This window comes from Phalaenopsis equestris, unplaced genomic scaffold, assembly GCF_001263595.1.
Source record: "Phalaenopsis equestris unplaced genomic scaffold, ASM126359v1 Scaffold000787, whole genome shotgun sequence".
Classification (NCBI taxonomy): Eukaryota; Viridiplantae; Streptophyta; class Magnoliopsida; order Asparagales; family Orchidaceae; genus Phalaenopsis; species Phalaenopsis equestris.
In genome coordinates, this window is record NW_018165227.1 from 335,783 (window position 1) to 362,692 (window position 26,910).

At 37.3% G+C, this 26,910-nt stretch overlaps 1 protein-coding gene across 2 annotated transcripts in view; it reads left to right on the plus strand.

The window, feature by feature from the left end:
• LOC110031188 (peptide chain release factor APG3, chloroplastic) overlaps nt 1-26,910 on the plus strand; it is a 75,742-nt gene that overhangs the window by 33,468 nt on the left and 15,364 nt on the right. The window contains exons 8-9 of one of the 2 annotated variants that reach the window (XM_020734273.1): nt 9,711-9,776; nt 9,852-10,016. In XM_020734273.1, coding sequence (XP_020589932.1) covers nt 9,711-9,776; nt 9,852-10,016 — 231 coding nt within the window. The remainder of the gene's footprint in view (nt 1-9,710; nt 9,777-9,851; nt 10,017-26,910) is intronic. The other variant, XM_020734274.1, reaches the window with a different exon arrangement.

Genomic DNA, 26,910 nt, shown 5'->3' on the forward strand with positions numbered 1-26,910 from the left:
TTTTCACAAAAAAGGATGATGCGGCTTACAAGGTGCCATCTGACCATGAGGGAGGAGGTTGATCCCCAAATTATTACTAAATGTACTTCCATTCAAATTTGATGTGAATATTAAATTCTACTCATATGATTGTAATGTTGATGTGGAGAAATTTTATGACTAGTCAGAATTGCTGTAGAATTAATTCTTTATTTATAAATATAATCATATATTGATTGTTCTTTTACTTTATTGAAAATGTCCTCATATGCATTGATGTGGTAGAATAAAGAGGCTAAAGTCCATAGTTCGTCAAGGATGAGTGGTAGTATAGGTTTAAAGGACTCTCAAGATCTCAGTTCTATCCTTTTGGACATGAGGATGATAAGGGGATCAAATGGAACATATTGATGTAAGTAGAAATGTAAATTGAGTAAGCCATTGCCCCTGAGGTTCTTTTCAAAGAGAGACATTTTTATGAAGTATGTAGTAGTATTAGAAGAACTAGGATGGAGCTGAGGCTATTTTCTACAAGGTATTATTTTGGAAGCAGGCTTCAAAACCATAGCTATTACAATAAATTACCAAATCAACTAGAACAAAAGGAGGAATCTCTCTTAACCAAATGACAAGATAGTAGAGGAGAAACTAAAGCAAGTGCAAGAGACAGACTTTATTGAACCCATTGCAAAAGTAAAGATCATACATGGAAGAATTGCTTGAGCCTTCTGCCCAATTCATTTGTCATGTTGTCTCCACTATATTACAGTTATGGTTATAGCATGTATGTTCCTTAATGATTTGTTGTCTTTTGAGACGTGAAATATATGTTGTACTTAATAGGACACTAAATTCTCAGTTAGTTAAAATTGACTTAGATTTGTCATTTTAGGCAAACATTCACCCCATGTTTGCATGGTTCCCTTAAATAAAATAACTTATGGCCGCTGACAAGGATCCTTCGATCTGGTCATTTCGATTTTTTCTCTAAATAAATCACGATGACAACCCGATACGAAAGAATCATGAAATCTTGATATGGTTTGTCATAATCTTCTCTTATCCGCTTTGAGCTCATGTTAATAAATTTCATAATCTAAATCTTAATTTCATTGCTCTTATATGTTAAATTCAAATACTTAATGTCTATGATTAAAATTAATCAAAAGTTTTTCATTATTGGAAGGGTTAATTAACCATAGGGTCTTGCACCTATGGAAAACCTAAATCCCAAGCCTAAAGTCCTTTGCTAAATGTGAGTGTAATCTCTGGGCAGTGTCTTGTTTTCAATATAACCTACCTTTTGCAAATTTAACTTGGAACACAACATAAAACTCTCATTCGAGGGGGGCTAGGGTGCAAATTTTTTGTTTGGTTTGGGCTGCTCGGACATTTAAAATTACTAATTTGAGAGCTATTACTTTATAAAATATGATAATTTGCATAAGTGTATTATTAAAACTCGATCACCTTTTTTTACCATTTTTTTCTATAGGCATGGAGAAGCCAATAACAAAAATTAGTAATAAAAATTATTGAAAGATAAGAAGATATGGAGAATTTAAAATTCTTGATATGAAGATGTGGAAAGGGTTAATTTTGAAATTGATCTTCCTATTTAAGCATAGGTGGTTGGCTCACCCACTAGTATTTAGTTTTTTTTTCCTAATTGCAAGAATAAAATAAGTTTGTTTTGGTTTAGGAGCTATTATGAATTTACATTTGATTATTTTATCTTGTTTATTTCTATAAACTTAATATCAGGATAAAAATGAATGAAATTAAATTCATTAAAGCGTATAGATTATTTTCACCTCAAAACAAACTTCTCTCTTTCTTCGCTTGAATTTGTCAAACCTCTATGTTAATCTTTATCCTAGTGCATTTTGAACCACACTTTCTCTCTAAACTTGAGAATTACTCTTTGGTGCTATTGCAAGGGAGATTATTAGTTGATGTTGTGTGAGAACTATTTTCTTATTTCTAATGCAGAATTAATGTGTTCATTCTTTGGACTCTATTGAGTGTTTGGTTTTTCAAGTATTTAATATGCACTATTCTTTTATCAAATCACAACTCATTCAAAGTGATGAAAACCCTAAACTTATCCATAAACAAGATAAGATAGTGAAGAAATAAATACACAAGTGTGTTTAAACATAATGGAAGGCCATTGGATCCCCTTAATACTTGTAAATGCATTGATGAGCTTGATCAATGCTAATATCGGAGCACTACCTATCTATTAGAAACATTGGCCACTTTCAGAAACTCATCCTTCTTTTTTTTCTCTTTATTGCAAACTGCAAAAATATTGAGTTTGTTGGAGAAGATGCAATATAAAGTACATGATTGGAGAGTTATATATGGTCTCTTTTAGTTTCCTTAAATTAGGTTTTTCAACTCATCTTATAAGATGGGCATTTAATAGATTTAAATGGTTTTTGATGAATCCATCATGGGAAGACCAATTTGAAGCACATATTTAGACTTAGGGACCCAACTTTATAGTTTTTGAAAACACAGACTTCTTTGAAACTCTTAATTTTTGGGGTCCATATGAAATTTACCCTTGGTTATATTTAATATGTTATATTGTATATATATTATGATGTATAGATATATTATTGTCTATTATATATGTTACTCTTTTGTGTTATTTTATTTAACAATAAACTTGATTATATTGTAATTTTAACTATTTTGTATGCATGTTTGAAGTTGCACGCATTTTACACATGGGAGCAATGTTAAAAAGTTTCATAGGTAGGCGATGAGATGACATTTTACCACTTACATAAGTGACTATGAACCACATAAATTTGAACTCAAATGGCTATGATTCTTGTGCATCATATCCTTTGGTAGAAGTCATATATCGCTTCCTCTTCTCAATAAAGTCGCCGCAAGGGCCATATTTTCTATGCATCTCACTTATTCCTTCCTCTCATATTCTAAGAGTTCATTAACTGATTCAATCAACAAAATAAATTGCCCCTCTGCAAATTTAAGATTTTTGGTTTTTTGTAAGAACTCCTTGAACCCAATATTTAACATGTTGAAAGATTTACATACGATTGCATTTTGTTCCAATCATAACAATGAACTTAAGGCACATAGATCAAATGTTTATATCGTTAGATTTGTCTCTCTATGGCCTTTAGATTATAATCCTTGTGCTTTTCTCAAGGATCGCCGACCCCCATCAATTTTTTTTCTCTTATTTTGGTTTTATTCTTATTGCGTAATGACTTTGGGAGATGTGTTTATATCTCCCCTCTTGTACAAAGAAAAGGGAAGACTTCTGAGAGTAATTTGCATTATTTTATTTTCTACATGATATCAGAGCAAGCTTAGGGTATACCTTTTAGGCTTTGTTATTATTCTCTAAGGTTACGATTTTCACTTCTTGCCTTTGTTCTTATTCCCTAAGGTTAGGATTTTCACTTCTAACTTTTCTTATTATTCTCTAAGGTTAGGGTTTCCACTTCCAACTTTTGTTTTTATTCTCCAAGTTTAGGATTTTCTATTCCAAATTTTGTTATTATTCTTTAAAGTTAGGGTCACTACTTCTAACCTTATCCCTCCTGCCAAATTCTCTTTATATTTACTATATCAGGGTTCTTTGATTTCCCATTAAGAGAATCAACTATGATTAATGGCGAAAATCAGACCAAAGGAGATCTCCATATATTTTCAGCATTTTATCACTTGAATGAGAAAAATTATTTTAAATAGTCCCAAATTGTGAAGACCTTTTTAAGAGGGAAGGAAAAGATTCAACACCTTGTGGATCTGCCTCTAGAGTCCAAAGACCTAAGTTGTTATTTTGGGAACAACATTGATTCCATGATTATGACATGGTTTTGGAATACCATGATGCCATAAATCAATGGGTCTTTTATGTTTCTCTCCCAACATAAATATATTATGGACCAACTGAAAGTAACGAAGATGAAATAATGTAGACTGTGTAAAACTCCAATTGAACCTAAACAAAAATTGGACTTTGATGGCATAACTAATGTAGATACATGACAATACCAAAGAAAATCAACAGGCTGACATATTCATTAAAGGATTCTGCAGTCAATTTTTAAAAATATCATAAGCAAACTGATACGATTCGGAACCAAAAACAACGAATAAATTGCAATAGAGAGGTGGAGAAATTCCAACGTGGTTTGACTTTACTAATACCAATAAAAACTAACAAATTACAATGTTTATCTATTGTTCGAGAAATAGATCTCCTCTTCACAAACCCTAGATTCCACTAGAAACAGCCAAGAAAAGAAAAACTGCAGCAAACTTAAATAAAAACAAATTGTAGCCCATTAGCACTATTGAATACTCCCCATGATCCCTTTCAAATCCCCCCTCCTTTAAACCCCATTGATTTTCCTCATCTTGTACGTGATTAGTGGCGGCGGTGAGCCCCAACCAGGCGCGGAAATCACCCTCGACATTTTTGGGAAATCCCACTTGCATGGTCCAGACCAGTCCTCGTTGTACCGGCTCGATTGCATGGTTAGCCCTCCCATCGGCTGAAGTAGGCACGAGCGTATCAACACTGCCCTCCCAAAGAAGAACCTTGCCCTCAAGTTGGAAAGATGGAAACTGACTTGAGCTTTGCCAATTTTCTGTCCCTTTCCTCTAAGTATTGGTTGACATTGGATATCGGTATAGTGTTATGCTCATATATATCTGGTATGGTGAATCTCGCCCATACACAATCTTGAAAGTAGTGGTATGTGTCGCAGTATGGTATGAAGTATTATATCAATATTCAACCTAAAGCTTCGGCATATCCGATACAAAACAATGGAGGTTGTCTCCACACTTCTCTTGTCCACCTCCATCCGGCCATCGTTCTGGGAATGATATGTTGCGCTCATCTTTAAGACAGTTCCTTATAACCTGAACAACTCCTAGAATTGGCCGAGGATCACCTTGTCCCTGTCTGATAAAATAGATCATAACACTTTGTGCAAACATACCACTCTCGTATGAACACCGTAGCAACTTAGACCGCAGTGTAGGGGTGTTGCAATGTAATGAAATGCACATACTTGCTCAGAATTTCCACTACCACCAAGATCACCGTAAACCCTTCTGATCATGGCAACCACTTTATAAAATTTATCATCACTTCTTCCCAAACATCATCTAGTAAGGCTAAAGGCTATAGTAACCCTCTCGGCACCATGATCAAGTACTTGTGTCGTTGACACATATCACGTGTTACTATGACCTGTACGTCTCTGCGCATTCCCACCTAATAAATATCTGTCGATAAACGACTGTAGGTCTTTTGTACCTCTAAATGTCCCCCGATTGCACTACCGTGAAACACCTGCAATAGTTTGGAGATTTACTTTGATGCTCTCTGTGACACGAACCGCCCCTGGTGGAGTAGCTACTGCCCCCACAATGCATAACTTGGATGACTATTTAGATTTTGTAGTAACTTTGCTCGTATTTTTCTCAGCCCCTCATCGCGGTTGGTCTTCTGTCTTACGACATTCCAATTTAGAGCCATGGGTACCGATAAGGCTGCCAGCAAGGGTTCATCCACCTTTCTTGACAATGTATCTGCGGCTTTGTTCTTCAATCTCAATTGGTATTGAATATCGAAATCATATCTCAGTAGCTTGGATAGCTATCTTGGATGCTCTCCTCAGTCACCATCCTCTACTCCAGAAGATATTTTAAACTCTTCTAATCTTTCTTAACTATAAAATATCACCTCAACAGGTAGGGTCAATACTTTTGAATGCTAAGACAATAGCCATCAATTCGTACTTGTGTATTGACTTGAACCTCTCCCTAACTATGAGCACCTGACATAAGTAGGCAATCGGCTACTAGTCTTGCATGAGCATCGCTCCCAATCCATATCCTAACACATCTGTTTCCACTGCAAAGGGTTTACTGAAATCTGGAAATACTAATATCGGGATGATGGTCATGTCCCTTTTTAGATGTTCAAATACCCGTGTTGCCACTTCCCCCCACTTGTAATTGTCTTACTTTGATATTATGCCGTATCCTCTCACGAATTTTCGGTAGTATCCGGTGAGACTCAAGAATCCTCTACTCCTTCAAGCTCATTGTTAATGGCCAGTCCACCATAGCTTAGATCTTGAACCGATCAATTGCTATTGTTCAGGTCACCACGTGCCCTAGGCACTCTACCTGTAACTGTGCAAATGAACATTTCTTTAAGTTGGCGTACAATTGGTGCTCTCTCAACATCTCCAAAACTGTTCTTCGTTCTATATGTTGTGTCTATACAACTATAGATGATAATGTCATCGAAGAAGAACAGGAGGAATTTCCAGAGGTACGGCTGAAAACCCTATTTATAAGGGATTGAAATGTTGCTGGGGCATTGGTGAGGCCAAACAACATCCCAAGAACTCATAATGTCCTTCGTGTTTCATGAACACTATCTTGTGCACATCTGCTTGATTCATTTTGATCTGGTGGTATTCGGACTTAAGATTGATTTTCGTGAAGATGACGGCCCCATAAAGCTTATATAGCAGCTCATCAATCACAGGGATAGGAACGTAATCTTTTTGTTTAAAGCCCAGTAGTCCACACAAAACCTCTAACTACTATCTTTTTTTTTCACCAATAGGATAGATTGGGCTAGCCAAAGGGCTCACATTGAGCGTGATAATCACAACCTCAACCATCTCCTAGATGAACTTCTCTATCTCATTATTTTGAATTTGAGGATGTCGGTATGGTCTGTCACTGATAGGGGGACACCATCCTTTATTGTAATGGCGTGCTCGTGGTCTCTCAGATGCGGTAACTCGCCCGACTGCAGAAATATGTTAGTAAACTACTGTAGGAGCTGTTGGACCTCCTCGGAAAAGTCCACCGGCTTGAGATCTCAGATCTTTTCAATGCTCTACAACTTCACCAAATAGCCTATCTTTGCTCCCCGTATCGACTTGACCATGGTTTTGAGCGAGATCATGGTTTTGCATAAACTAGCATCTTCTCTCAACATTACCTTTCTACCCCCCACCTAGAATTCCATCATCAGTGATTTTCAGTCCACCTTCATCTCCCCAAGCGTTAGTGGCCACTTCATCCCCATATTCACATATCTATTGCCCAAGTCCAATGGAAGGAAGTCCTCCACCACCTGTAGGTCATGTACTGTCTGAACTAATCCCCTGTAAATTCCTTGATTTTTCTTCACTTTTCTTATCCCCATCATGACACTATAGCTTCCCGTGTCTACTAGCTCCAGTCCTAGCTGATCCGGGACCTGATTTAAGATGAAATTTTGTGGCCCCACTATTCACTGACCCCTCGCCTTCTTAGTGTGATTCAGAGTAAATTCCACCACTGAATTTAGGGACACCTCTGTGACATCTAAGTGCAACTGCTCCTCTTCCTCCATTGTGGCTTCCTCCGACTCATCACTACTTGGATCCTCCCTCTCATGGACTACAAGAACCTGAAGCGCACATTCCTTGCAATGGTGTTCTGGGGCATATTTCTCATCACACCAAAAACACAATCCTTTCACCATTTTATCTTGCACTGCTGCATCAGTGATGTGCTTGAAATTTCCCCCGGGACAGATCTCCACACTCTTCTCATTTGGCATCTCTTGATGAAACAACACCGTCTAGATCCTCAGTGTTGTGGCCATCGAGGCACTCCTGTAAATCCCTCTGTGGTGCCGCCTTTGTTTGTCTTCTTTACCTGTTTCTTGTCATCCACCATTTGAGCGAGCTCCGTCATCTCTCTCAATTCCCGTGGTTTCAAAGGTTGGAGGGCATCTCAAATGTCAGGCTTTAGGCCCATCAAGAAGTTCTCATCCAGTCCTATTGCAGAAAAAACCCTTAGCCACTCTGGCAAGAGCTCGAATCTCTCCCAGTATTTCGTGACCGTCCCGTCCCGTCTCGAATCAAAGCATGGAATTGCCTCCACGAATGACCTAGGAAAGTTCCAACAAGCAATCTTTAAACTCTCCCGTGAATGTATTAGATACTTTGCCTCCATCCACTGAAACCATGATAGAGCCAAATATAATCCTACCGCCATGAGCTGTTCTCCCTCGTCAACTCTTTTACTGCAAAGTATTTCTCCACCCACTACACCCACTCATGTGCATCTTCCCCTTCGAAGATCGACATCTTTAGTTTCCTTACTCTCACATTGCCTCCTCGCCCTCTGACATTTCCTCATATGTAAAACTCCTTCCTTTGGTCATAGCCATACCCCCTCCCGCTTCTCTTCTTCATTTGTTGTGCTCCTTCGTGCTCATTGCACCGCCCCTCCTCCAACCTTCGACCCACCCTCCTCCATTGGATTCCCTCTTCTCGGAGTCCTAGGGGGAAGCTATTGGTGGTAGATGCTTTCCTTCTCAATATCCTTTCATTTGATCGCCTTCCCATTCGATTTGGCTGAGGATTTCTTGATTAACCCTTGGTTATGGTTTGCAATTTGAGCGGTCGACATGGTCTTGGACGAAATCTCGATGAGCCTCTTCATCATCTCTTAAATTTCTTTCATGCACTCGAATCGATTCTCCATTCAGTTCTCAATGGAAGAAAACCTCTCCTTTATGACGACAAACCTTTCTTTCAATTCTGATATGATTTGCCCAACTTCCCCTTCTAACATATCCATATTCTTTTCTGTCATTCTTTCAATATCTCTCTGATACCTATTTGATACTATCCATAACTAAAAACAACGAACAAAAAATGAATAATTTACAATAGAAAGGTGGGGAAACTTCGTTGAGGGCTGACTTTACTTTTACCAACAAAATCAAATAAGTTACAATATTGATCTACTTTTCAAGAGGTAGGTTGTCTCTCCACAAATCTTAGAGGTTGCTAGGAACATTACGAGAAAAGAATAACTGTAACAAACACAACATCAAAACAAACCCTAGCTCATTAGCACTAGTTAATACTCCCAAAGATCCTTTTCAAACTTACCCCCCAAAACCCCCTTGATTCCTCTCTTGTTCTTGATTAGTGACAAAATGGGCCCCACCCGAGCTCTGGAATCGCCCTCAGCCCCTTCTGGGAATCCTGCCTGCATGGTCTAGACTGGTCTTCATTGGATCGACTCGATTGCAAGGTTGGCCTTGCAGTCGGCTGAAGTAGGCACGGGCGTATCACAAATTTGGAAGGGTAGATCTCTACCATCTTGTTTGAGGGGTAGTTTTGAATTTTTTATCCAATCATAACAAATTACTTAAGGCATACGGATCAAGGTTCTATATCATTAGATTTCTCCATGTGCTTTCCTAAAGGATTTACAACCCCTATTTATTTTTCTGTCCTATTTTAGTTTTATTCCTATTTTGTAATGTCTATGAGAAATTTATATATATCTCCCTTCTTGTAAAAAGAAAAGAGAAAACTCTTGAGAGTATCTTCCACTGTTTTATCTTTTAGACATACATACCACTCAATTCTTATGTATTTACATGTCTAACACTTAAACTTCAATTTCTATATATAAACCACTTACCTATGCATCAAAAGGTGTAGTTCACTTTTTAAAAGTTGAAATAGTGATATATTTTATGTGATATGAAACTCTTAGATGATATAAATGTAAATAGTAAAGTTTGTGTTAGCTATGTCATTACACAGGAATTGGGTGGTATGCTTTTTGTATTTTGTATTGATTTCTCTTGATAACTGCAGATTGAACTGTAATTTTTAATATTTATAAAGGTGCGTTTGTATCAGAAGTATGCGGAGCGCAATTCGTGGAAATACACGACTATTTCTTGCTCAGAGGTACCTTCTATTGAGGTTATTATGCCCATATTTAATCATAATATGAATTAAGTTCTAACTGAAACACACTTTCAGGCTGAGAAAGGTGGGTATAAAACATATGTAATGGAAGTTAAAGGAACTCACGTTTATAGTAAATTGAAGTATGAATCTGGCGTTCATCGGGTGCAACGTGTGCCCCAAACAGAAACACAAGGCCGTGTGCATACTTCTACTGCAACTGTAGCAATCATGCCTGAGGTTTGTTTTGATTACTTAAAAATTAGAAAGATTTACGTACATACCACTCAATTCTTATGTATTTACATGTCTAACATCTAAACTTCAATTTTTTACATATATGCCACCTTAAAGGGTGTATTTCACTTTTTAAAAGTTAAAATACTGGTATTTTTTTATTTGATATGAAAGATTTGGGTGGCGTAACTGTAAAAAGTAAAGTGTAGGTGCTAGATATGTAAATACATTTAAATTGGGTGGTATTTGTGTTAATGCCCCAAAAAATTAGTAATATAAGTTTTGAAAAAGTGCCAGGAGAAAACATTATATGCCCTTGTCATGAGAAAATACTTGTGCTTACTTATAAATTCATAATTATGTGCACATTTATATGCAACCAAACGCCCTTTTCTATATTGAGGCTTGCACCTAGTCATTTGTGCTAGCGCTTCCAACAAAAACGCTTTGTCCAAACTAGAGGCTTTATGATGTAAATGTATCTTATTGATATCTATGTGCGCACACAATTTGCAAAAAGGCAAATAGAAATTATCATTCACAATTATTAAAATGTCAATTTATTGTCACATCTCATTTTCATATATTAAATGTTTGAAACTTCTAAATGTCAATGGTGCGGTTAACATGATTTCTTATAACAGCTATGTTAAAACACCTTAAAAGGTATTTTTTGCTTCATAGATTATAGCACGTGGTTCAGGAAAGTAAATTGCATATTAGAGCTAAGTCGATGCTTTTGAGATTAATTTTTATAACCTTGGAAAGCCTGAATAGGTGCTATGTTATTCTTGTAATATCTTTCTATTATTGAATGCCTTAACACTGCCACTTTTAACTTCCCTTCACGTGAAAGAAAGCCATTTTGTGCAGATTATTTAGATATGATGAAGATTCAGTTTAGCACTGTTAAAATTATATATTGGAAGAGTCAATAGAGCTCACAGATGACTGCTTTGTTTTAAGGATTCTAGGAACTGAGCATTTTTTGAGATGTCTGTCTGGTTGACTTTTAAATTAGGTAGCTTTTATGATACCATTTTTGGGTTCCTTGATTGTGTGTGATTACACAAAAAAAGGGTTAGGTGAGTTGTAGGATGGGTAATGAAAGAGAGGGGAGTGATGGTGGCTGAAATCTGGTGCAAACAGCCGCTAGACAGTTAGTGGGCTGCCGAGAAACAACACTTTCTGTCAAACAGTATGTGGCAGCAGGTTCGGAGAAGGAGGAAGCCTTCGGACTTTTGGGAGAGATCACCATCTCAGTCCAATCAGGTTACAGACACACTGATACAAATCAAAGTATACAATACTCCAATAGAGAAAATGATGAGAAAAGTCTCCAATAACATAAACTAAGCAAAAAATGTTCCAAAATCGATTTCTTACGATATATTTATCATGCTTGGAGTTAATAAAACCCTGATTCCTAATTCAAATAATATAAAAAAATTGGGCCCGCAGGTCTGCAGAAAGGCCGGAAAAATCCTGGCTGGAAGTCACAGGACAGGTTCCAGCCCTGATCCTTTGTACGTGGGATTGTAGAATTCCGCTCCATGTGATTTCATAAGCTAACAATAGAATGGATTAAGTTTGGTTGCTTCAATATTCCTTGGCGACGTTGGAGGGATATTTTATAGCTATTTGCAATAATTATTTTTCACGTATCTCCTGGCTTAGGAGACTAATATCATCTCCTGATAGTTTAGCCTAGTATTGATTGTTTTGGTTTGACCTATCAGTTTTTATCCCAAAATTACTAATTAATCACAAAAGAAAATATTGTTTTGGGGCGGTTACATACATACACATCTATTATGTGTTCACATATCTCACACCTAAACTTTCATATTTACACATATAGCACCCAAATCCTTAATATCACATCAAAGATAGCACTATTTCCATTTCTTAAAAGCGACTTGCACCTTTTCAGGCATAGGTTTAAAGTACCAAAGTGCTATGTATGTAAATGTGAAATTTTTGGTGTGAGATATGTAAATACATGAGAATTGTGTGCTATGAATGTAAATTTCTCTATGGTGTTCCATCACTTGACCTCTCTTTTAAAAGTACCTTATCTCTTCATATAGAGCTTGGATATGGTTGATATTCTTGTGATGGTGAACATATGATGCATTTTATTATGATTTTTTTTATGTTTTGATATCTCAGATTTAAATTTTCAAGTAGTTTATCTCAGATTTAAATTTCTAGGCAGTTTAATAGTTCTGAACCTTAAGGATTATCCCTTTGTGGATCATGCCATGTCTAATTTGAAACTAATTCATCATTATTTCATTTTTTTGAGCAAGCCATAAGTTTTTTAGTCTTTGGTTTCAATTTTGAAGCCTTAAGTATTCCTTGAGCACACCATCAACTTGGGGACCAGTTTGACCAAAATCAATTCCACCAATGTATTCCTTGAGTTTTTCTCTTCCAGATGGCCCGGGGTTGCCATTTTGCCAAAACCCCCTAATTTTAGTCCCCCGGCGGACCTAGAGGTCCTCTAGCGCACCCACACCGCAAGCACGGCGTGCCCGCTCTCGCATTGTCTGAGGCCTCTATCAGTGTAACCATGTTGCGAGGCGGTGCGGCTCGTCCCATGGCATAGCAAAGCTGCAATGCAGAGTAGCCCCATCTAATGGCTTAACCACGCTACAAGTCGGCATGCCTTCTGACAACGTAGTCTCGCCGTCAAGCGGCGTGACCAATCTGTTAGAACTTCCAGGCAGCATGTCCATGCCACTAACAATACGTTGACGATTTATTGCATCCCTTCGACTGTCGGCGATCTGTGAGAGCTCCAATGTTCCCGCTCCAGTCGACGTCGATCCGAAAAAATCCAACGGTGATCGATTGATTGATCTGTGGGAGCTAATTCTTCCCTCCGTCGGCTTGACCTCCTGACACCTATAAATACACATTGGCTCTCCAGTCCATATTAGAAATTATTTAGTTTCTTTTACGGTTATTTCCTGTTTGTTATATTTCCTAGTTTATGACTTCTCTTTTATCATGTAGTAATTATTAGGGAGAGATTTGAGCGTTATATTTTTCTTATTTTGTAATCATTATTTTCTGTATTTATACCCATTTCAATAGCAATAATAATTTCCTACTTAATTCCCAAAACCTACATGGTATCAGAGCCACATATCTTACCCTAGCCATCAGGCATTACCTTAGCCGCCAGAACCTCTCTCCAAGCCTTCCCCTATAGGTTTTTCAGCTGTCAGATTCCCCTGCCTCTCCTGCAAGTTTCAACCTTGATACCCTTTCTTGCAGGCTCTCTCTCCGTCGGTCGCTCCTTTGTCCCGCCTCCAATCCTCTCTTTTGTAGCCAGATCTCTTCCTTGCAAGCCCTCCAACTACAAGACCTCCCTCCCGCCGGCTGGAATCTTCCTTTGCAGGCCCTATTTTGTTGTCAGCTACATACGGGACCGTCTACGTCTATGTCTAGGCACCCAAACCTCACCTTTGGCTCCGTTGGAGTCATGGCGGATTCATCCACTACAGTGCTTTCATCCATCGTTGTCCTTTAGTCCATCGGAGGATCGACGCCTATCTCTATGCCTTCGCAAACCATAAGACAAGACAACCTCATGAATTTCCTAGTTACCCCTCACAAACTCAATAACTCTATTTTCCTTCAGGTCTCAAGCTGTTTCGTTGTTCGTCAAAGGTCGGGATAAATTCGACCACCTCACAAGTATGATTAGTAAACCTCCGAAGTTTGACCTAGCATATGCAGCATGGGAAGTGGAGAACTCCATGGTTATGTCATAGCTGATTAATTCCACGGAAACCTCAATTTATCGTTCATACATGTTTATTCCATCTTCCCATGCCTTCTGGACCGCTATTCGAGAGATACATACTCGGACATAGGGAATTATGGACAACTCTATGAAGTTTCTAATAAGATTAGCGAGACAAAACAGGGATCTAAGATAGTGACACAGTACTTCCACGATTTGGCTGTCTTATGGATGGAATGTGACCCCTACTATGACTACACGTGGGACTCTCCCATGGATCATTCGCTCTTCCAAAAAAATTTGGAGAAGGATCATATGTTCTAGTTTAAGGCTGGCCTGAACAAAGATTTTGACGAAATCCGCGGTCTTATACTTGGCCGTGATCCTCTTCCTTCAGCCCAGGTAGCATTCACCATGTTCTGTCGCAAAGAAATTTGAAGACTTGACATACTCGGTAAATCCACTAATTCAACAGATTCTTCAGATTTGGTCTCCAACAGTGCTCCACACTCTACCACACCATTGCGCACCAATCATGATGCTCCACACTCTACGTGTGATTTTTGTCACACATTCTACTATACCCCTGATAAGTGTTGGAAGCTCCACAAGAAGCCGACAAATAAAACTTCAACCAATTTTTTTGTTGCTAAAGGTCTCGCTACGACCTCATAATCCACAACAATTGGCTCTCACGCGAACCATCCCCGAATCATCAGGCTCCATCAAGACTCAGATGGAAGAGTTAATTAGGTTGCTTGGATCTAGTTAGTTCTTCTCCAACTCGTCGACCTCCCATATCCATCAAGGTAACATTTATATGACACTCACTGTTTTTACTTATTTTAGTCCGTGGATTATTGATTCAGGAGCCATGAAATTCATGACCAGGTGCTCTCAATTCTTCTTGACATATTCTCCATGCTTTGGGCGAGGCACTATTAAAATTGTCAACGACTTCTATAATTCTAATGCGGGTAAAGGGTCGGTTGTACTAGAAGCTAGGCTGACATATGACTTTGATTGCATTGTTGACATATGTACATTTGCTTAAGTGTAATCTCTTATCGGTCAGTAAGTTGATATATGACCTTGATTGCATTGTTCATTTTTCTTCTGATGTTGTGTCTTTCAGGATCATCATTTGAGGAGGATAATTAGAACTACTAAGCGGGTAACCAAACTCTATTTCTTCTAAGAAAATGACATTGATGACGCGGACATTAAATCCCATAGCTGTATTTTTCCCTCTCCATTGATTTTTCAATTATGCTTTTACATTGTTGCTTAGGTATCCCAATTTTCACTATTTAAAGCAGTTGTACCCTCTAATATTTATTAATAAAAATCCATCTACTTTTAAATGTGAAATTTGTCATTTAGCTAAACATTATCGTGTTCTATATCCACCCCACCATTACATTCCTTCCTCTCTATTTTCACTGACTCATGGTGATTTATGGAGAGAGACCCTCTTGAACTTCAAGCTACACTAATAAACGGTGGTTATTTACTCTAATTGATGACCACACTCGGATAACTTGGATGTTTATATTAAACGATAAATCTGAAGTTGCAGTCACCTTTAAAATTTTCCACTCCTTCATTTTGACCCAATTCATAACCTCCATTCAAGTTCATTGGACTGAAAATGGTTGCGAGTACTTTAACTCAGTTTGTTAGGGAATTCTCAATCATTTTCAACAAAATGGGGCAGCTGAGCGAAAAATCGACACATTTTTTAAGTGGCTCATTTCCATTATGTTTCAAACTGATATCCTTAAACGATTTTGGAATGACACTGTCCTTATCGCCGTCTATCTCATTAACATTATTCTCACAAAAATCTGCAACTTTTGAATCCAATTATCCTTCTTGATGTCGTATTTTTCTAACAATCAACTCTTCTCTTCATTAGATTCTAAAATATTTGGGTGCACGACCTTTGTTCGGAACATAATCTCGACTCGGAATAATCTTGATCCCCGCTCAATTAAAAGTGTTTTCCTCAATTATTCATCAACTCAAAAAGGTTATTGGTGTTTTGATCCTACCATCAGTAAAATTTATGTGAGTGTCAATGTCTCTTTGTTTGAAAATGTCCCCTATTTCCCTAACACTGCCTCATGTGAGGAGGAGCTAGATTTTATGGACACCGTTCCTTTTCCGACTCCATTGGATATTCAACCTATTCCTGCAACCATTGTATTCGAGGAACCCTAAGTCCCACTAGTTCCACCACCAACCAGACCAACATTACCTCCATCTACTCTTCCTGCTTATACTTGGCGTACCAAACTCTTAGTTGAGACTCGTCCTAATACTCCTACACTCAAGCCCACTGCATCGCTGCTGGTTCTGGAATCCACTCCGACCAACATTCTCGGAAGGATGCTCACTCAACCTACGGGGATCACTCGTGCTCTGAATGAGGAGTTGAATTCAACCTTTGTGGTATGCAAATAGGTATGCACGCTTTAACCCATGGCAAAATACGTCTCATTCCACAACTTTTCTCCGACTTACAAAGCATTTGCCACTTCTTTGACAGATCGCTGTCTACCATATACTATTGAGGAAACATTGGTTGACCAGCACTGAAAGGCTGCAGTCATGGACAAGATGAATACTCTTCGGCGCAAATATACTTGAGATGTTGATTTTTCTTAAGGAAAGAAAATAGTGATTCCAGGTGGATTTCAAATTTAACTCTGATGGATCCTTTGAGGTTGGTCGCTGAAGTCTATTCACAAACATATGGAGTTGACTATAAAGAGATGTTTGCTCCTATAGATAAACTAAATACTATTCGGTTTTTGTTATCCCTTGTTATGAATTTGGATTTGCTCTTATTCCAACTTGATGTCAAGAATGTTTTCCTTTACAAAAATCTCGCAAAGGAGGTGTATATGTCTCTTTCATCTGGTATTGACTCAACTTCTTCTTGTGGACAAATGTGTCTACTGAGAAGTCAATTTATTGATTGAAACAATTCCCTCGGGACTAGTTCGTCAAATTTATACAAGTCATTATGGGCCATTGTTTCTCTAAGGCCTAATTTGATCACTTGATGTCTTCCGCCACTCATTCGATAACCGTATTTCCATCCTCATCTTCTCTACCGACGACATCATACTCACAAGTAGTGATTTGGCCTTAGAATCTCTCAAAGGCTTCCTAACTGTATTTTTTGAGATGGACTTCAGTTCTCTCTAATATTTCCTCGGTATAACAGCAGTGCGGTTCTCTTGGGGCATTAGCCTTTCCAATGCAAATATGTGACATATTTAGATATGAGATAGATTTACTGACTAAGACAAAACTACTTTGCAAATCGGTAGTTATTCTGATGGATCCTAATGAGAAATTGACAGAAGTTCTCAACGTCGTTCCGATAAAAAAGCTACACTACCTATTTCTAGTGGGGAAACTCATTTACCTAGCGTATACACACTCAGACATTTGTCATATCATTGATACTGTCAGCCAGTTCATACATGATCTCTATGAGCACCATCTCATTGTTGTCCATTGGATCCTCCACTACTTAAAAGACACCAAGCCCAAGTTTATTGTTCTCTTGTCATAACTCTCGTTTTATCAAGTTTATACGAATGTTGATTGGGTCGGGTCCGTCCATGATCGACGATCTACCTCGAGTTATTGTTCCTTTATATGGTTAAACCTTGTCACGTGGAAAATTAAAAAAACAATATGTTGCTGCCTGTAGTAGTGTTGAAGCCGTGTTTCGTTCTGTCTCTAGGGGTATGTGAAGTCTTCTGGTTGTGCATCATGCTTAGCTAGTTAAGTCTCTATTCCTTTACAACTATTCTGTGACAATAAAGCCACCATCATCATTACCCATGATTCGGTCCAACAAGATTGCACCAAGCAAGTGGAGTTTGGCCATCACTTTATTAAGGAGAAGCTTGATTCAGGGGAAACTAGTGTTACTCCTGTCCCATCAACAGGCCAACTCTCAGATATTCTCACAAAGAATCTTTCCCGGTCGTTATTTGATGATTTCAAGTACAAATTAAATATGATTGATATATTTGCTTCAACTTGAGGTGGAGTGCTAGAAATTATTTAGCTTCATTTCCCATTATTTCCTTTTTGTTGTTTCTCCTAGTTTGTAACTTTCCTTTTATCATGGAGTAGTTTTTAGGGAGAGATTTGTGTATTATATATATTTTTTAATTTTAGAATCATTGTATCTTGTATTTTTAACCCCTTTTAATAACAATAATAATATCCTGATTAACTTCCAAATCCTATAGGCTAGACACACCTCTCCCTCCTTCCTCCTCCCTCCCTCCCGCTCTGATCTGCTCCCTCTCGGGCGTGGTCTATTTCATCCCTCTCCAATCGGTCGGCTTGCTCCATCTCTGTAAGTTCTTTCAAGTTTTTTCTTTCCACTTTTTTTTTTTTTCATTTTCTATGAAAAATAATTAAAAATAAATTAAATAGTTTAGGTTCGCGTTTGGGTCAGACTCAGGCTAGCTCCAACCCTAGCTCACCCCTACCAACCCTACCCCACGTTAGCTCAACCATAGCTCAATCCCAGCTCAACCCTAGCCCAACCTAGTTTTACCCTATGCTTCACGTGTAGTCTAGTTTATATGACTTTATTTGTATTGTATCATGTCTCATGTATGCCGTTGTTTGTATCTCATATATAGTTCATTTTAAAACCTTAAATTGTAAAGTTATTTGTATATAGAAATGGATAAAAGAAAAAGATAATGAGAATCTCTTAAAAATAAATTTTAAAATTATAATAATAATTTAAATCAGATTTGAAATTCATTCAAGAAATAAATTAAAATTAATTTAAGAAATAAACTAAAAATAATTTTAAATAATTTTGAAAAGTAATTTAAGGGATAACTCAAATCAACTTAAAAATAGTTTAAAATAAACTTTAAAACAATAAAATCTTAAAAAGCTTAAGTTGGATGAAACCTTAAAAACATTCTAAACTAGTTTACTTAAAGTAACTTAAAAATACTTAAATTAATTAACTTAAGATAACTTTGACACTTAAACTAATAATCTAAATACAACTAAAACACAAACTAATTAACGTAGAGTAACTTAAAAACATTTAAATCAATTAACTTAAGATAACTAAGGCACTTAAATCAATATTACTTAAAAAAATTTTAAACTTTTAGAGTAAAGTTTTCAAATCTTAAAAATTCAAAACTTTTAGATTACTTGAAACTTTAATAGAAATTTAATCACATAAGCTTGCAAGTGACATAGAATTTCAAACATGGAGTAAAACTTAAGGATAAAACTGAATGGAGGACACCAACCTAGAGAACCAATTGCAAAATGTTAAATCTTGAAAAAACCCTGATTATCATAGTTATCGACAAATTAGAAATCAAAACAAACCATGAATTAAATACAAATCTTAAACAAAGATCTAAAATTCACCAACTTAAAAAATGAACACCATACCTAAGTAGTTCCATCATGAATCTTAGGTTAGCTAACTTCAAAACAAAATTGAGGATCATACATACCCTAGATTAGTCCAATCTAGAAGCTTAGGTTTGACTTCTAGATACTTTAGTTAGTGCTAAGGAGTAAAACTTATAAAACAAATAGCTTTATCTTCTGAAACTCATGGTTATTGACAAAGACACCATTAACCACCTTTAACTAAGAAAATCTCTATTTATCATTATTATAATACTAAGTCGAGATTTTTGGTTATAAGGAAGGATACCAACGCACCTTAAGCGATGAAACGTCATGAGCATCTTGATCAGGGGTGATATTCCCAAAATTTAGGTTAGTCCACCACCCGTTTAGGCTTCATGTAGAGTTTAGGTTTATGTCAAATTTAGGGTTTTCACCTCTATTTAGAAATTCCTTTTTACCCAACTTTACCTCCTTAGTCTAGGAATCTTTTCAATTCTAGCAACTCAAAACAAACTTTCAAACTAGTTTTCCCAATTCAAACCTTAGAACTTGACCTTCTTAATCATTCAAACTCATCTAACCCATTTTAAATTCTTTAATTTCATCTGACATCAACTCAAAATTTCTCCTATCATCGCAAAGTCTAAGTCTTTTGGGTTGACCCGTCTCCTTAGGATCGTCAAATCTCCTTCCCGGGCCTTTCCATGACACAAAGTTATTGGGTTATAAGTCCCAACCTTTGAGCTAAACTTTTCCAAAATTCTAAACTTGGATCGATTCGTCACCTTCAAAATCCTAAATTTGAAGGGTCAAACTTGAAATCTGAGTAACGTGAGTCAATATTTTAATCGAGAGTTTTCTTTAGTGCTCAAAACTTTGGAGATGAAATTAACTATGAAGGTTTGCCCTTGTCGGGATACCAGACCTAAGAATAATATAAACCTTATCTTACATCCGTAGGTAGGGAAAATATTTTGGCTCACGCAGACTCATAAACTTAAAGATTTTCATCATCTAAATGATTATATTCATTTCAAGGTAATATTTATGTTCCTCGGGATGGCATATTATTCTTTAAATGGTATATCCAATCACATGAATAAAAATCTTTCAAGATTTTTGGTGGACACATTGAAACAGAAAACGAAATATTCCATCAACTTCACCTTATGACTTAGTTGAATATGTCAATGAAGATAGAGAACGACAAGCAATGATCACTTCATCACACAAATTGGGTTTTAGATGCATCATACAAGTTGAATTCATTTTCACCCATTTCACAGAACAACTTGCATTGATGTGTCAGAAACGTTGAAATTATAAAGAAATGATTCATGTCATTAATTTGAACGAGTATGAAGAAAATGACGGACGACAATTAGGACTTTGCACAAGTGAAGCTTGGACATACATCGATTGTAATCAAAATCACTTAAATGTTGTTTGTTTGTAAAAGGGATTGTGTGAATGTGTCCAAAATGTAAAATAATAATAATAATAATGACTTACATCATCAAATAGCCACTTGATGAAAAATAAAGGATGAACGGCATAACATTACACAAATTGGGCTAGAAGTGACTTGACCATCATTTAAAATACTTAAATTTTGGCCATTCACAAAATGGACTATGCTGATGAGTTGAAAGCATGAAAATTTTAAAAAATATACTATGTGATTGATTTTATGAATTATGAGGAAAGAAACTCATTACAAATGTGATGTCGGTCAATTCCGGCTTGAAATGCCTCAATCACAATAAAAAATTAATCAAAATGTCTTCCATTTGCAAAATAAATTGTGTTAACGTGCGCAAAATATAAAAAATGCTAGAAAATGCACACATTTTGCTTAGGTCAATTAGACAGAAACACAATAATTGACTAAGTATGAGTCTACAACACATTTTGAGGTGCAGTATCGAGAACATTTTAGAAAATTATATATACAGACATACATACATATGACTCTGAGAAGGTTGTCGAGCTTGTGGTGTTTCTTCATATCTATCATGATTCTCTTGAAGGGAAAGTTGATTGTCAGTTTGTTAAGAGGGATTGTAGGAAGGGTGGTAAGGCCGCTCTTATTTTTTCAGAACTCGAAGTTTCTACTCTAGTTGAAAAAAATAAATTCACACTTATTAAGAAATTTCAGTTGGGGCATCCCAAAATGGAGGTTATTCGTAAAGCTTTTGAGGATCTCAAACTTGTAGGATAATGGTCTCTTTGATGGGAGACATGTGATGATACATTTGACTACAAACGAATACTTTGCTAGGATTTTTTCCAGGAAATTCCTCACCATTGAAGAAAAAGCTATAAAGTTGCTCAAATTGTCTCTTGAATTTGATCCTAACAAAGAACCACCTACAATACCAATATAGTTTAAGTTACCTAGGCTTAAGTTGCATCTTTTCAACCATCATGTCCTTTATTCCATTGGGGTCATGCTTGGGAGACCAATGAAATTACATGTCCCACTTTTAATCTCACCAGGTTTTTTGTTGTCAGGATTCTTGTGGAGAGAGATGTCACTTTACCTGACATTGAAGAAATTTGGCTTGACACTGCACATAATGGGTTCTAGCAACAATTTGTCATAGAACAAAAACCAGATTATTGCGCCCATTTTAAGATGTTTGGACACACACTTGAAAAAAAATTCAGGCTAGTGTTGTAAATGAGCCGAACACGAGCGAACCCAGTCTCAGCTCGTGTTTGGTCCGTTTATATGTCGAGCTCAAAAAGTGTGTTCATGTTCGACTCGTTTGCTTAGCGAGCCGAGCACGAACCGTTTTCGAACAAAGAGTCATTAAAGAGTCATTTTGACAATTTTAATCACGTAACCATAAGATGTTAAGGATTTGAGCAAGATTTAAAAATTATTGTATTATATTAAAACATTATTTGAATCTAATTTAATAAATTTTATTCTTTTTTCTTAATTAATACTTTTAATTGATTATAAATTTTTCCTAGTCTTGTAGTCAATTAATTTTTTTAAAAATATTACTCATCAATATATATAAATATATATTTTTTTGAAAGCCCAAAAAGACTAATATATTAAATAGAAAGAAAGATACAGATACAATGTGTGGGAGAGTTCAAGCATGACACTCTGCCCACACAAAAACCACAAATGGTTTCAAAACTAGAAAAAAAAATAGAAAAATTAGCTACTTAAATAAAAAGCCAAATAGTGTCGAAATACATAGGATCAGGTGGCTAGAAAGAGACCCATTTTGGTCTTGCCTCCGCCTCTAGTTCTAGGGTATGAGCAAGCTAATAAGCTAGTAAGATGATGGAGGTAATCTGTTGATCTGACTTAGCCTGCAGCACTCCTTGATCCTGACACTCCTTCATAACTTGAATACTCTCTTCTCTCGCAATAGGTGGTTCCAAGACAAAATTTATAGTATTTGTAATCCGAGGAAGAGCTGCCTCAACAACAGTAAGTGGAGGCTGCTAGTCTGGTTGGTGAGGAGTAGCCTTATGAGTTAAATTCTCGTTCATCAATTTTGTGTCTGTTATACTTTCCTCCACATGGATGATGTTTTTAGGACCTGTCAATCTTAAATGTGAGTAAAGCCTGAAGCATTTGGCAGGTGCCCAAATAATTTACAGTGATTGCAGTAGTAGGGTCTTTTTTCTGCTATAATTGGTTGCCAATACCCATTGTGGGCAGTACCAATCCATATTTCGTCCACATCAAGGAGGGTGATATCCCTTTCAATAAGAATTCTTACCACTGAAGGTCTGGTTAGATTGAAGGTTGGTGTCTCCAATTTCAGAGGTCTCCTTAGAGTAGCTCCAATAGAATAGAGAACTTGGTGGTTGAAGTAGTGCAACTTTAGGTCAGGTTGTTTAAACCAGATTAGAATTATAGGTGGTTCTTCACTAGGGTCAAATTCAAGAGACCACTTAAGCAGTTTCATATATTTTCCCTCTATTGTCGTAAACGAAACTTTTTTTGGAAAATATTTTGGCAGTCTTCCACTTTAGATAGTTGTATCATCACGTCTCCCATCAAATAGGTCAACCTTCCAAAGTTTCAATAGTTTGAGATCTTCAAAATTCTTTCGAATGATCTTCATTTTGGGATGTCCCGATTATAACTTCCCAATGAGGGTGAATTTGAACTTGTTAACCAAATTGGAAACTTCAACATCATAGAAGAATATAGTCATTTTTCCACTCTTCCTATCCGTCTTCTTGATAAGGTTGCAGTCCTCCTGGCCTTCGAATGATTCATGGTAAACCTGAGGGAAAACCTGATCTAATCCCATAGAGCCATCCATATTAGCAAAAGAAGTCTTCCCAAAGTTTAAAACTGAAGTAGTCGGTGGTTGAGAAGGAGCATTAGCCATGACAGTTGAACAGCGACAAGCTACAGGGCAGACGGAGCCGCAGGAGACCGCAGGAGGCGCAGCTAAGAATGGAAGAGGCGCGACAAAGAAGCGACGCAGCACGACACCTCTCCTTCGAGCCGAACGATGCGCGGCGAGTCGATGCCGCACGACGCAGACAAAACACGACGAAGAAAAGGTGATATGACGAAGCGCAAATTGATGAATAGATACCAGGTTTCGCCATAATGGCGAAACTTTAGCAAAACAAAATGGAAACAGACGACATTTATATATATAAGGATCAAGTGAATAAGGATAATTCTAAGGATATATTTGTACCACCTGGGGAGAAAACTACCATAGGACAGATTTTGGTGTCTGATTCTATTTCCCCTGTCCTCTGTCGTTACTATTACTACGAGTGATGTGATGCTGACACCTTCAAACCTCATAGAAAACAATATTGATGGACTATTACCTATAAATGATAATGTTCTGACTGATAATCATGAGAGCCTAGTAGCTCCACTTCTTCAGGAAGTATCTGGTGTAGAGGCAACTCATACTTCACATATACTAGAACCTATTGTGGGTACTACAGTTGGTATTCCTTCTGCTTCAGCTCTACCACTTCATCAGATCACCCCATCAGACCGATTCTTCGGATGAGGAATGACGGGTCTATTCCAGGAAGAAGAAGCAGAATGGAGGCCGACTCCAACTCGGGAACATATTGGATGATACATTCGTTACTACTGGCAATGACAATCATCTTACCAACTTATTAGTTTACTCCTTCCCTAGAACTAGAGGCAGAGGCAAGACAAAATTGGGTCGCTCTCTAGCCACCTGATACTATGTATTTCGACACTGTTAGGCTTTTTGTTTTAGTATCTAATGTGTTTTATGTTTTTTTCTAGTTTTGAAACATTTTGTGATTTTTTTATGTGGACAGGGTGTCATGCTTGAGCCCTCCCACACATTGTATCTGTATCTTTTTTTTTCTACTTAATATATTAGCCTTTTTTGGGCTTTCAAAAAAAAAGATATATATATATATTAGAAAAAGCTCGAGAGCAAATATATTAATACGAAAAAGATACAGAAAAATTGTATGAGATGACCTAAAAGTAAGTCCAACTCATATAATACAACACACACAAAAACTCAGATAAAACAAAGATACAAAAAGGTAAAAAACCAGAAAACCATAAAATGATACAAAAATGTTAGGAACTTCTCACTTTAGTCCTTCTTCCTCTAGTTCTCGGAAGTGAGTTGGCTAATAAATTAGTATGGTGTGTCCCATTGCCCGTAGTAACCAAAGTATCATCCATCAGATTCTCGAGCTCAAGTATATCTTCATTCTTCTTCTTCCTCCTAGATGTGTAGACTTGTCATTCCTCATCTGATGATTGACTCATCTGATTTCTGATTAGTAGATTCCAAATGTGGTCGGATAGGTGTAGGTCGTTGCACGTCTTGATCCCCATGAACCTGAGTAATATTAACATCTTTCTGGACCTGATGAGGCGGTTGTGAAGCAGTAGAAGTATTTTCACCTATATTATCAGTGATAGGTCCTAGGGCAGGTGGGGTCTGAAGAAACTCCCTCTCCCCCACGATAGGAGGTTCCAAAGACGAGGGAGATACAACTGGGGATTGAATAGTTGTCATATTGTCTTCCTGATCAAAAGGAGATGGAATCACAGCTTCTGGCGGAGCAGTTTTTCTTTTTGGTCTGAGGTGGGGGTGTAGACGGTGACATTGAGATCTAGAGTGTCTGAACATACGACAGTTCGAACAATACGACGGAAAATGTTCAATTTCTACATTCTGCCAATATCCATGATGTTGTGTGTCCAACCAGATTTCCTCAGAAGCGGGTGAAGTGATGTCTCTTTCAACAAGTACTCTGGCTTCAGAAGGACGGGACAGATTAAAAGTAGGAATCTCCATCTTGAGTGACTTCTCATAAGCTGAGGTAATAGAGTACAATACTTTTTGAGAAAAATAATGAAATTTCAGACCAGGGAGACGAATCCAAACCGGAATGATTGGCGGCTCCATCTGTGAGTCAAAATCCACATACCATTTCAGAATCTTCATTGTTCTGTTATCAATCCATATTATCCTTCTAGCAAATAAGCGCATGATATATATATATTGGAAATTCGTAAGCAATTTTATTGCTCTCAAAAAGTTGGTTACAAGTTTTGTAGGCTGATCCCTCTACTAAAGTCAAAATAAGTACAAAACACACTCTTAGGGTTCCACCACCTTGAATACAACCCACAAAGAAAACGTCAAAATACAAGTAACCCAAAAAGAAAAAAAAAAGAAACTCCAAAATACACGTACAAGTAAACCTTGAAGTTCCTCCATCGCATCCTCTCATCTGTGATGTATTTCTGCAGTATCGACCTCACCTAAGTATCTAACAGAAGCCCTCGTAGACCAAACTCACACCAAGGATCAAAACATATCGTTAAGGAAGCAAACCAAACCAAGCTTCCACACCAGCCAGCTTTAATGCCTGCCAAAATTAGAAAATAAACTGAGGCATAAAATCCCCACTGAACAACTCCTCCGCAATAAATATTACCAGCTTCCAGACATGGCAAGTCAACAAAGTTGGTAGATCGAGCCCCTTAAAGCCAACAACAGCTCATCAGCTCCAAAATTAACCTTAGCCAGCATCGCAGAAAGCCAGCCAAAACTCCGGCCCCAAACCACCAGCCAAACCATCCCCCAAATCACCCTAAAAAGCCAATCAGACTCGAAGCTAGCCGCTCAATAAAATAACAGAATCAGGCCAATATTCCAAGCCAGCCCCAGATTAGATCATAATCATCAGGTAAGCAATCCAGTAAGCATTTTCCCTCAAAAATTGAAATATCGACAGCGTTGGATATAGCAACAATATCAGAACAGACCATGTGTCTCGTTGGTTTATTTAACGTAAATAAACCAAATCAGTATTACCTGGTTATTCTCATCTCCTAGCAATAGAAATTCCCCTCAACCTCCAGCAACCAATAATAAAAGTATGTATATGTATATATTTGGTAAATGTAAGTATATGTCAATTCATATGCTATAGCATAACACCTGTATGCCCAACCCAACAATAGCACCTGTCAAAATTTAAAAGCCACCAGCCATCTCGTCAGCAAAAAAGAACCGCCTACCCCCCAAAGCAAGCTCTACCTCAAAACATGGCCATTCTTCAATTTCAGAAAGGTACCAAGAAAGTTCCAGACCCCAGTCAATCTCAATTTAAAAACCAACCCTAACAGAAACAGAATGCATAGAACCTCTCTCTCTCTCTCTCTCTCTCTAAATTGTC